The sequence below is a fragment of the Leptopilina heterotoma genome, unplaced genomic scaffold (assembly GCF_015476425.1).
Source record: "Leptopilina heterotoma isolate Lh14 unplaced genomic scaffold, ASM1547642v1 Lhet_247, whole genome shotgun sequence".
Taxonomy (NCBI): Eukaryota; Metazoa; Arthropoda; class Insecta; order Hymenoptera; family Figitidae; genus Leptopilina; species Leptopilina heterotoma.
The window spans coordinates 447,909-460,486 of NW_025110963.1; the positions used below are offsets into that span (position 1 = coordinate 447,909).

The window sequence follows — 12,578 nt, forward strand, 5'->3', positions numbered from 1 at the left end:
AAAACTATTCAATTATTTTCAGAAAATATTCGAAGTTCAATTATTTTCAATATCTAGTATTTTCATGAAATTTCCCAAAATAATTCAATTATTAAAGAAAAATTGATAAAATTCATCCAAAATTCAATTATTTTCATAAATAATAAATTTTCCGCAGAAATTCAATTAATTTAGAATAGCATTTTCCAAAAAATCAATTATTTAACAAAATTTCTATACAATTCCTCAAAATAATTCAATTTTAAGCAAGAATTCAATTATTTTCACAAATAAGGTTTTCCACAAGAATTCAATACCTATTATTTCAAATAAAATTTTCATAATATTTATTATATTTCGAAAAAATTAATTATTTAAAACAATGTTTATAAAATTCTTATGAAGAATTCAATTATTTTCAAAAATAACAAAATTTTTCAGAGAAATTCAATTCTCTTTAAACATTTTAATAACATTTTTCACAATAATTCAATTACTTTCACTGATAATAACTTTTTTTTATGAAAATTCAATTTTTTAAACAAATTTTTGATAAATTTCTAAGCAAGAATTCAATTATTTTCATAAATGATAAAAGTCGTCGAAGAATTTCAATTATTTTTAATACTATTTTAAATTAATTAATCGAAAAATGCAATTATTTTCGCAAATAAAGTTTTCCACCAGAATTCAATTATTTAAAATAAAATTTTCATAATATTTATAATATTTCGAAAAAACTAATTATTTAAAACAATGTTTATAAAATTTTTATGAAGAATTCAATTATTTTCAAAAATAACAAAATTTTTCACACAAATTTTTCACTATTTTTCACACGAATATTTTAATAACATTTTTCGCAATAATTCAATTATTTTCATAAATTATAAAATTCTTCTCAAGAATTCAATTAATTTTGAAAATCTTAATAAAATTCTTAGCAACTATTCCATTATTTTCATAAATAATAAAATTCATCGCAGGATTTCAATTTTTTTTAATACATTTTTATAGGCATTTCTCAAAAAAATGTAATTATTCTTAAAAATTTAATTTCGATTTCTCGAAAAAATTAATTATTTAAAAAAATGTTTTTTAAATTCTTTGAAATAATTCAATTATTTACAAAAATATTGTAATTTTTGACAGGAATTCAATTACATATTTTGAAATATTTTAATAAAATTGTTAGAAAGAATTTAATTATTTCAAATACAATTTTAATTAAATTTCAATCTTTGAAATTCTAATTGCTGTAAAAGTATAGGTAATAATATTTATATAAATATATAAAAAAAATAAAAAAATAAAAAAATAAATAAAAAAAAATAAATAAAATAAAAATAAAAAAAATAAAATAAATAAAAATAAATAAATAAAATATAAATAATAAATAATAATAATAAATAATAAAAATAAATAAATAAATAAAAATAAATATATAAATAAAATAAAAATTTTAAATAATATTATTCAAAGATTCGAAAAAAATAATTTAATATTTTAGAAGACTAACAGTTTAAATTTTCATAAAAAATTGTTCAAATGGTTTTACATTGAAAGTATTTCGAAATCTTAAGCAAATAAAGAACAATAAGTAAGTATTTAAATATTTATTTTACAAAAATGATTGAAATTTGAAAGATTTAATTTGGAAATTTTGAAAAAATTAGGTTTTATTTAAAAAATAGTAATAAAATTTTTTGAAGATGTACTTGAATTCCCGAAAATAATTTAAAAAAACAGAAACAATTCAAAACTTGATAAAATTTTATATTTTAAAGAATTTTATTTTTCATCTTTAAAAATTATCTATACATATAATAGGTACGTTTTCGTTGCCTGCATGCACTAAGTGTAACTTTTACACCACCTCAAGAGTAGGTGCAGAAAGTGTAGCGAAATGTATGGTAAAATTACATCACATCCGGCAAAGAAAACAGCATAGTGCAGGTTAGGTGTTAAAGTGTAAGAAGTGCAGGCAACGAAAACATACCTAATTGTATTTTTGAAAATTCATTATTTTATGAATTTACAAAAATTATTCTAATTATAATATAAATAATTTATTTTTCGTCGTTGAATTGATTTAAACAAAATTTCAGTTGAAATTTTAAAAAATTGAATATTGAAAGCGTTAGGAATTTTAGGAATCAATTGAATTTTAAAAGGTTTTTGCATTAAATTCCTTGAAAATTTAAGCGAAGCAAATTCTTAAAGTTTTTCAATAATTTTATGTAAAGGTTCTCAAAAATAATTGATTCTGGAAGAATTACAGCTGCAATTTTTAGAAAAAATTTGAAAAAAGTAATTAAAATTTTTTAAAAAATATTTCCGAATATAATTTTAAAAAATTGAAACAATTGAAAATTTTGTCAAAATTCGTTGAAATAAATTTAATATTTTAATGAATTTTATTTGTTTACTTTTCAAAAATTATGTTGAAATATAATCGTATTTTTAATGAATTCTAATTTAAAATTTGGAAAATAATTGAATTTTAAAAAAATTTAGAAAAAACTTATTACCAGGATAGTTCCTAATTGGAACTCAAGTACCATTTGAAAGATCAATTATTTAATCAAAAATATCTTATATTCAAGTTGATGTTAGAAATATCTTGGCGATTTTTATACGAGTTGTTCAAATAATTAAATTTAAAGAAAAACTGAAAAATTATATTTTTTAAAAAATGGTGAATTTTTATTAGATTTTAAAAAGTAATTTTTTAAAGTAACAATGGCAAAGAACATTTCTCGCGTGCTTGAGCGCGTGTTGTTTTATTAGTTTTTCTATAAATAGCAATTAATAGAAAAGGGAAATAAATAGTTATAGAATCCAAACAATTTAATTAGTTTCTATATTTTAGCTGTATTATAATATAAACTTTTAGTTTCGTATATTTTAAACCATTTGTATTTTTAATACGTAAATTATTCTAAAAAAAGTAAGAAAGTTAGTTGCACTCAAAATTTTTTAGAAAATAGGAAAATTAAGAACCATTAATAAAATTTTTAATTTCTAAAAATTAATGTTATTATGTAATTCAATTTTAAAAAAATTATTTGTACGGCCACGATGGACAAAGTTAATTAAATTCACTTATATGCATTTTTCCAAGTGACGTTTTATTGACGCAGTATTACCTCCTGTCATTTTAAATTTAACATTTGTTTCACATAATTTGCATTTCGCCATTTTTAAGTTTTCATGAAAAAAAATCTCAAAAAATTGTGCGAATAGGATTGACTACTTTTCTTCCTTCTTTTAACAGGGTTTGAAATTTTGTCTTGATCATCTTTCCTACAGTAATAATGCAAAAGATAGTATAATAACAAGTATTTTATTGTGTAAACGGAATTAATTAATAAAAAGTTTTAGATGAAAATTATTAATGATATTTAAAAATATTACTGAATACTATTTGAACTAGATTCTTCTGCACGTTTTTCGCTCGTATCTTGATTAATTAATTAACTTCATGTATATTTGTCATATTTTTATTTAAATCAAGTGAATTTGTCATTTCTACTAGCAAGTAGTAGTTTTTTTACGCTGTGTCTATTTCGCCCGTCATGAAAAATTAGTAAGTAGGGGGAAACGGGCGAAATAAAAATAGTAAATTATTTCGCCCATCATGAAAAATAAGTAAAAATATGTAAAACGGGCGAAGTAGCAATGACACATTGCTTCGCCCGTTTTTGGTTTTTTAATTAATTTTAATTGGAAAAAGGTTAGCTTGTCACTTGTATATTTTTGTGAAGATTGAATTAAAAACTTAAAAAGTTGTGAATTTTTATAATAATTCACAAAGTTTCTTTGTTTATCAATATTTTTGATGCTCATTAGTAATTTTCTACATAATATTTTATAAAATAAACTAGATTATGTATTTTAATATTTTTTCTACCTATCTACATGTAGACTAAAAACATTAATTTTTAGAAAATTCTTATTATTTTTGTTCAAATCAGTTCAAAAGTATATTAACTCAGTTTTGGAAAATAAGTTTTATGATACTATTTTTGAAAGAAAAATTTAGAAATAATTTTATTTTTTTTTATTTTGATTGACAAAAACATTTTTTTTTAAAGAAAGTGTGAAAGTGTGAAATTCATTTTAAAACTTAAATAAAGAAACTGTACTTTTTTTAAAAATGAGCTACACATAATTATTTGAATTTGGTGTGAAGGTTACTAACCTGACTTGAACACACTTCTTTTCATTTCTGTCATTCACCTTAAAAATTTAAAATTTTTCAATGGTATTATAGGAATAACTATATAACGGGCGAAATAATTCATTGCTCTTATTTCGCCCGTTGTCCCCCACCTACGTATTTTTAGTGACGGGCGAAATAATTCATCACTCTTATTTCGCCCGTTTGCGGGCGAAATAGACAGAGCGTTTTTTTTACTAAAAATTAGTTAAAACTGTAAAAATTAGTTTCACAGAAAATTATTATATACTTTAAAATTAAAACGTAATAAATGATGAGTATAGATAAAAACCTCAAATAGTACTGTTAATAGCATCATTATTTATGATAAAAAATTCAATTATCTTTATATTTATTTTTTCAAAACAGTTAATAAAGTCAATTGCAGGTACACTATGACTAGAAAGTACAAGAAACCAAAAGGTAAAACACGTGGAACGCTAGTAGTGGGGGTTCGTAAAGACGACGACGAATTCGTAGTAGGTTGGAAACTTACAAGGCGCAGTAGTCTTCTGCTGGCACATATTGCCTAAACAGGTGTTAATAAAAAGGCGAAGATTATTCATTTCTACTGCGACTCGTAAATTTCCCTATACTCAACAGTCAACACCTTTCGCACTTTACCATTTTCTACGTGTTCAGGTGTTCTTGCTGTGCCCTTACTACCAAAGTTTCACAAAGTTTTATCTCCTGGCTGTCTGCCACGTGGAGATAGGAAAAAATTCTCGTGTTAGATAAAAACTTGAATTTCAACGGTAAAAATATCAATATTCAACAAGTTGAATTTCGTTTTGAAAAAAGTAATAATACAATTTTTAATGTATGATTTATTTCAAAAACATACTCAAGTCTTTTTTAACAGAAATTTTAAAATTGATTATCAAAGGAATCATCAAATAATATATTAAATTTATCTATTTAAATATTAAGTCTAAAAAAAAATTTTCATATTAGAAGACTCTTTTCCAAATTTATTTATATGTATTTCAATTAATTTTAGAGCTGAAAATTTGATGAAGTAATGGAAGAAGAACTCCAAGAACTTGCTGTTGCTTTGTACGATGTTGAAGCCGTTAAATTTGGTGAATTTACATTGCAAAATGGATGGAAAACTCCAATTTATATTGATTTGAGGGTAATAATTTCATATCCAAAATTAATGGTGAGTAGATTTTCTTTATTTTCATTTGCTTCTTTATTTAGAAATGATTTTTTTTTTATTTTTGTACAGTTATAGAACCATTTTCAAATAATTATTAGATGTCATTTTCAAAATTTTATAGTGAATTCAAAAGCATTTTTATTTTTTTTTGTACTTTTCAATTCCAAAACTCTTTTTTCATAAAAAAAATTATAATATAACCCCTCTTTTTTCAAACCTTATTTTTTAATTTTCACAAAAATATCTTTTTTTTTAAAATCTTTTATCATTTTCATTGGAAAGATGAGATTTTTTCCAATAAATTATGTAAACTCTAAAAATGGGATAACAGTGGGTTTTCAAGAAAATGGAAAAAAACCAATTTCTTAAACACATTTTATTGACAACCCATTGTTGTCCGATTTTTAAACTTTACATAATATACTAGAAAAAATCTCAGCTTTCTAGTAAAAATGATAAGAAAATAAAAAAGAGGTAGTTTCTGTAAAGCTTATAAAACATATATGGTTTATTTTTGACAAAAGAGTTTACATTTGTGTCTTATTCGAAAATCAATTATTTTCAATGTCTAGTATTTACATGAAATTGCACAAAAGAATTCAATTATTTCAAAAAAATTAATAAAAATCATCCAAAATTCAATTATTTTCATAAATAATAAAATTTCCACAAGAATTTCAATTAATTTAGAATAGCATTTTCAAATAAATTTGGAAAAAATAAATTATTTAACAAAATAATTCAATTACTTTCACTAATAATAACAATTTTCATGAAAATTCAATTTTTTTAAAAAATTTTTGATAAAATTCTAAGCGAAAATTAAATTAATTTAATAAATAAGAAAGCTCGTCGAAGAATTTCAATTATTTTTAATACTATTTTAAATTAATTAATCGAAAAATTCAATTATTTTCACAAATAAAGTTTTCCACAAGAATTCAATTATTTAAAATCAAATTTTTATAACATTTATTATAATTCATAAAAATTAATTATTTAAAACAATGTTTATAAAATTCTGATGAAGAATTCAATTATTTTCAAAAATAATAAAATTTTTAACATAAATTCAATTCTTTTTAAGCATTTCAATAAATTTTTCGGAGTAATTCAATTATTTTAATAAATAATAAAATTTATCGTAGAATTTCAATTATTTTTAATACAATTTTTACAGAAATTGCTCACAAAATGTAATTATTTAAAAAAAACATTTTTCCAAAATTCTTTGGAAGAATTCAAGTATTTTCAAGTATTTTAATAAAATTGTTCGAAAGAAATCAATTATTTTAAATACAATTTTAATTAAATTTGTTTTTAAATAATTCAATTAATTATTCTTTTAGAATTTAATAAAATTCTTCCCATGAATTCAATTATTTACATAAATAATTCTTCGAATGAATTCAATTATGTCGATAAATAATAAAATTATTCCCGAAAAATCAATTATTTTGAGGTATTTTAATAAAATTCTTTGCAAAATTCAATTATCTTCATAAATAACAATATTCATCACAAGAATTCAATTATTTTTAAAAGTAATAAATTGTTTCTTGGAAATTCAATTATTTAAAAAAATTCTAATAACATCGCTGGCAAGAATTCAATTATTTTCATAAGTAGTAAAATGTTTTTTAGGAATTCAATTATTTTCAAAAAAATTTAATAAAATGCCACACAGACATTTAATTATTGGCAAAAATTTTAATAGAATTCTTTGTTAAATTTAATTATTTTTAAATTTCCAAACAGAATTGAATTATTTAAGGTACTACTACACTTTAGAATTTTAAAAAATTTTATTTTTTTTATTGTATTTTTTAACTCTTTATGACTTCAGAAAGCACCTCCTAAAGTATTTATAACCAATTGTAAAAAACAAAAGTAAATTTTTCAAAAAATATTCAATTAATGTAAAAAGTCATTGACAAATTAAATAAGTCTTTAAGGGGATGGTGGGGTCCAGCTTTTTGTTACTACCAGTAGAAACATTGGTGCTAATGTATGTAACAGTGTCTGACATAAAAAAATGGTGGGGTTTCAATTTGCAAAAGAATTTTAGGTAATTTATGGATGGCCTCTAACGATACATATAAGTTTAAACGCGTTTTTCTCAAATTGCGGACATTTTATCTCTGAATCTACTGAACCGATTTTAATAAATGATAACTCGTTTTGTTTGTTAGCATGTCCTGTGTGACAATTTACCAGAAAATGGTCAAAAAATTTTAAAAAAACATTTTTGCAGACTAGAAAAATACAGAAAAACATAGTGTATTTTGACAAAAATTATTGAAACATCTGCTATTTTTTTATTTTAGTCGATTTTTCATTATTGGTGGTAGATTTCTATGCAAGACACCTTCCTTTTTAAAAAGCAATTTGGATTTTTTGTTTCCGATTTGTCAATCTTGAGATAAACTGTCCGCAATTGGACAACTAACTTTTTGGAGTTTCGATCTGAATGCTGTCTGCAGATTATGATATTAAATAAAAATTAAAAACAAACCATTATTTTTATTCTCCAAATATGTACTAATATAGGCAAAAAAGTTTTTTAAATATTTATAATAAAAGATCTGAGAAAAAATTTTTTAAATTTGGTCTTTTAAGAGCCTTCTAAAGTGTAGTAGTACCTTAAAAAAATTTTTGTAAAAATCTTCCAAAGTATTCAGTTTTTTTCATGAATAATAAAAATTTCTAAGGAATTCAATTATTTAAATTAGAATTGTAAATTAGAATAAGTATTGTATATTTTTGATGAAAATTAGGAAAAGTTAGGAAAACAAAATATAGAATGGAATTTTTGTCAGTTTTTTGAAGTGTCTAAAACGAATTTTTTTGGTCGTCAATTTTAATTTTTCGATAGTTACTTTTTTACTACTTTTTTTAGTTTGAAAGCTACTTTTTGATACTTTTTTTTAAAACTAATTATCGAGTGCGAAGTCTGAAAAATTAAAATCGCTTGATTTTTCTAGAAGATATGTCAATATTTGAATAAAACAATGTCCTTATAATCTAATTTTTTTGATTAGATCAGTTTACATAAAATTGCTCATAATTTGAAAATTTATAACTCATACAAGGTCAACTACATAATTAAAAAAAAAAACTATTGAAAATTAGTTTATTTTTAAAAATGTCGAATTTTTAATTATTTGTAACAAACTATTTGATCTGTTTCAGAGTAAATTATCAAAATCATTATGGAAACTTGCCAAGGATACAAACTACGTTTCGCACATATGTGGAGTTCCCTACACGGCTTTACCAATAGCTACAATTATTTCGGTTGAATCAAATATTCCAATGTTGATGAAAAGAAAAGAAGCGAAGTCTTATGGTACAAAGAAGTTAATCGAGGGAAAATTTGAACCAGGAGACAAATGTGTCATCATCGAAGATGTTATAGTTATTGGTGCAAGTGTTTTGGAAACTGTAACTGATTTGAGGAATTCAGGATTAAAAGTAACAGATGTATTTGTGATTGTAGATAGAGAACAAGGAGGTAGGAAAAATTTAGAAAATAATAATATTCAAGTTAAAAGTCTTTTCACCATAACTCAATTAATGAAGTATCTACTAAAAGCCGGCAAAGTTGCACAAAAGACTGTTGATGAAGTGTCAGATTACATTAGCGAAAACAAACTTTAGTAACAATAAGAATCTTTAAAAAAAATTATATTTGAGACGCATATACGCGAAGATAGTAGTTAATATAATTATTAGTTAAAAATTAATACCTTAAAATACAAATTTTTTCCATAAGATCTTGTCTTAATATTATCTCAATACTTTCATTTAGTAATCGACTCAACCAAATAATACAATTTATACGGTTTAATGATCTATCAATCTTACTATTTATTGACGTAAGTTTGCTGTCAACTTTCTGCAAACTTGTTTAAAAAATGTGTCAAGATATAATGATAAATGACGATTTACCTAATTACAAATTTTACATATTTAGTAAAATGTGCTGTTACTATTTAATTAAGTATTGTTGTTAAGCAGTATTTGCCTTTAAAGTTTTTTACGAACTATTTGTTATCAAGACGAGAATGGAATGAAGATAAATACATTTATTATAAAGCATAATTGTAGTTAAAATTAGTTGAAATCTGCTGCAGAGTAAAATATTTTTATACCATAAATTGTAAACATAAGCAATGTCGAATTTGTACTCGAATTTTCAAAGATACTTAAATAAATTTTGTATAAATTTTTATTAGAAGTTATAGATTTACCTTTAAAAAATGTATAATTTATAAAAGACTGAATTAAAGTAGGTAATGATAAATATATTGCAACAAAATACCACATTTTTAGAGTTTAGAAAATTTAAATTATTTCTGTAAAACCAGAAATATGACAATAAATGATACACAAATATAACAAAATTTTGAATAATTTAAATTTTGTAAAATTTAATTGAAAATAATTGTTTTTTATTATTTTTATTATTTATTTTATTACAATTTTTTAAAATAAACTTTTGAAAATAATTCAATTCTCGAAAATTTTAATGTAAAATCTTCAAAAGTGTAAATTAAATGAAAATTAATAAAAAGTATCATCTAAAAATTATTTACTACTTATTTATTTATTATATTAAAATATTTTTGATAAAAATAATTCTTCGAACTTTTTATTCTCATTTTTTAAAGTTTAATTATTTTCAATATTTTCAATTATACATTTATCCAAAAATTCAAAATCATACAAAAAATATTAAATTTTTTTAAAATTATTTTTGACAATTTGGAGAAAACAATATTGTTCAAAATTTTTATTTAAAATTAGTTTTTTTAATACAAAAATTCTTTTAAGAAAAATTAATTCTTATATATTATACCTAAATATTTTTTAAGATTTAATTATTTTTGAACAAAGTAAATAAAAATTTTTAAAAACTTACTTTTTTCAGGATGGCCACTTTTTCAAAAAAAAATTCTCGGTCATTTTATTTTTTCCTAATTTCCAGACAAAACTTTGACTTTTTCCCTAACCCCAAAAAGTATTTTAGTTTACTCTAAAAATAATTCAACCTCTAAAAAATGTTTGTAATACATTTTTTTGAATATCATTAATTTATAAAAAAATGTTTCCAAAAACTAACTTATTCAGAATTTTTAAGTAAAATTTTTTAGAATTCAACTTTTCTGAAACTTTAATTTGTAACTTTTTGAAATTTAATCTATATTATAATATTATTAATATTAATTTAACATTCTAAAATATAAAAATAATTACTTATAAATTATTGTAGAAGAACGAATTAATATTAATGCAAAATACATTTTTTTTAATTTTATTTTTCAAGAAAAACAGAATTTTATTTTTTATTTTACTACCTACCTTTTTTTTAAATAAAATTAGCAATTTTGAAAATAATAGAATTTAAAAATTTTCTAATTTAAATTTTTGTTGAAAACACTAAAAAAATTCAATTTTGGAGAAATTACAAATAATTGCAGAAATTCAATTATTTTCAAGAAAAATAAAATTCAACTATGTTCAAAATTTAAAAAAAAATTTCGTAAAAATCCTAATTATCTTTATAAATAACAAAATTATTCTCCAAAGTTCAATTACTTTCATAAATGTCAAAAAAATTCTTGTCCTGATTTCAATTATTTTCAAAAATTTTTATAATTTCAATGATTTTCAGTATCTACTACTTTAATAAAATTTCCCTAAAAGAATTCAATTATTATTTAAAAAAAATTTTAATAAAATTGTATGCAAACATTTAATTATTTTCATAAATAATAAAATTTTTTTAAGGAATTCAATTATTACTTTCATAAAAAATAATTTAAAATTCTAGAAAATAATAATTGAATTCATGTTTTATAACAATACTTTTTATAAGTTGTTTAATTTAAAAAAGGTTTGAATTTGAAATTTTTGAATGTCTTAATTCCTGTGGAAAATCCTGTTCCAAAAATAAGATTAAAAATAGGAATTTTGCAAATATTTGTTTTCTTTTTCTAAAACAATTTATAAATAAAAATAATACAAAATAAATCAATTTTCTATTTGTTAATCACAGTTGTTTAACAATTTTCTAATTTTGTTTAGAAGCAAAGAATAAAAATCTGCATAATTTCAATTTTACTAAACATAATATTTAACAAAATTTTAGTGAATGAATGAAAGAATGAAAGAACATTCAAATTATTATAGTTAATATTAATATAGTTAATTCTTAGAAATTTTCGTATCACTTTTGTCCTAATTAGTTCACATTTTTACTAATTCAAATTTAGAGAATAAGTTTTGTGGTAATATTATTGCAAAAAAAATTTATAAATTAATTTATTTTTCACTATTTCAAAGGATGTGAAATTTTCTCTCTTTCAATTTTTTTAGACGAATTTAATTAGAATTGTACTGAAAATAATTGAATTATTGTTTTAAAGAATATTGTTTTAAATTTAATTTTATTCAATATTGTTGTCAGAAATAGAAAGAATTTAAAACTAAATTTAACATTTTATTTTTTTTTGTCTGTTACGTTGGACAACAAAATTCAAAATTTTCTTAGGAATTCTAGAAATTGATACTTTTGATAAAATTCCTTGACTTTTTCTTGATTTCCTTGACCTTGGTTGGCAACTCTGAATATTTATTTTAAATAATAATATTTATTTTAATTTTTACAAAATAAAAAACGATTTTTTCTCGCAAAATAATCAGTGTTTAAAAAAAATACTTTTTAATAAAAAATTTTTAAATTCTCGGCCAAGACCGGTTTTTTCGGTCCAAAAAATTCTCTGTCATTTCCCGGCCCAGCGGCCACTCAGTTTTTAGATTTAATAGAATTTCGGAGAAATCAAGTCTAAAATTAATAAAAATTACAGTGAAAATTGTTTTATAATCTAATTTTGTAATATTTTTACTATATTATGAAACTAAGTGAAAATAATTCTTGTTGGACATTTCTGATTACAAAAATTTTTTTAAAATATAGTTGCATTCCAGCAAGTTTGACTGTATAATTAAAATTCTTTAAAACTTTGATTATTTTTTATATTTTTCAAAACTGCTTATTTTATTAAATATAATTATTCTCAGGTTGTTTTATATTAAGACTTTTTAATCCTGAGAAAGTCTTTTAATTGATAATGTGCTTAAAAAGTTGTATTTATTTGTTGGTTCTGGTTATTGTCCTGTTGTACTCTAAAACAATTTTTTTTAAAGATT

At 21.0% G+C, this 12,578-nt stretch overlaps 1 protein-coding gene across 2 annotated transcripts; it reads left to right on the forward strand.

Annotated features, from left to right (window-relative positions):
* The first annotated feature begins 4,720 nt into the window (after positions 1–4,720).
* LOC122503197 (uridine 5'-monophosphate synthase-like) lies at positions 4,721–9,595 on the forward strand. Of its 2 annotated transcripts, none has more exons than XM_043613653.1 (3): positions 4,721–5,001; positions 5,202–5,363; positions 8,556–9,595. In XM_043613653.1, the coding sequence occupies exons 2-3, from the start codon at positions 5,223–5,225 to the stop codon at positions 9,021–9,023; spliced, it is 609 nt and encodes a 202-aa protein (XP_043469588.1). In that variant the 5' UTR covers positions 4,721–5,001; positions 5,202–5,222; the 3' UTR covers positions 9,024–9,595. The 2 variants fall into 2 exon arrangements, with proteins under 2 accessions (XP_043469588.1, XP_043469589.1); XM_043613654.1 differs by having other exon boundaries at positions 4,721–4,956.
* Positions 9,596–12,578: the final 2,983 nt, after the last annotated feature.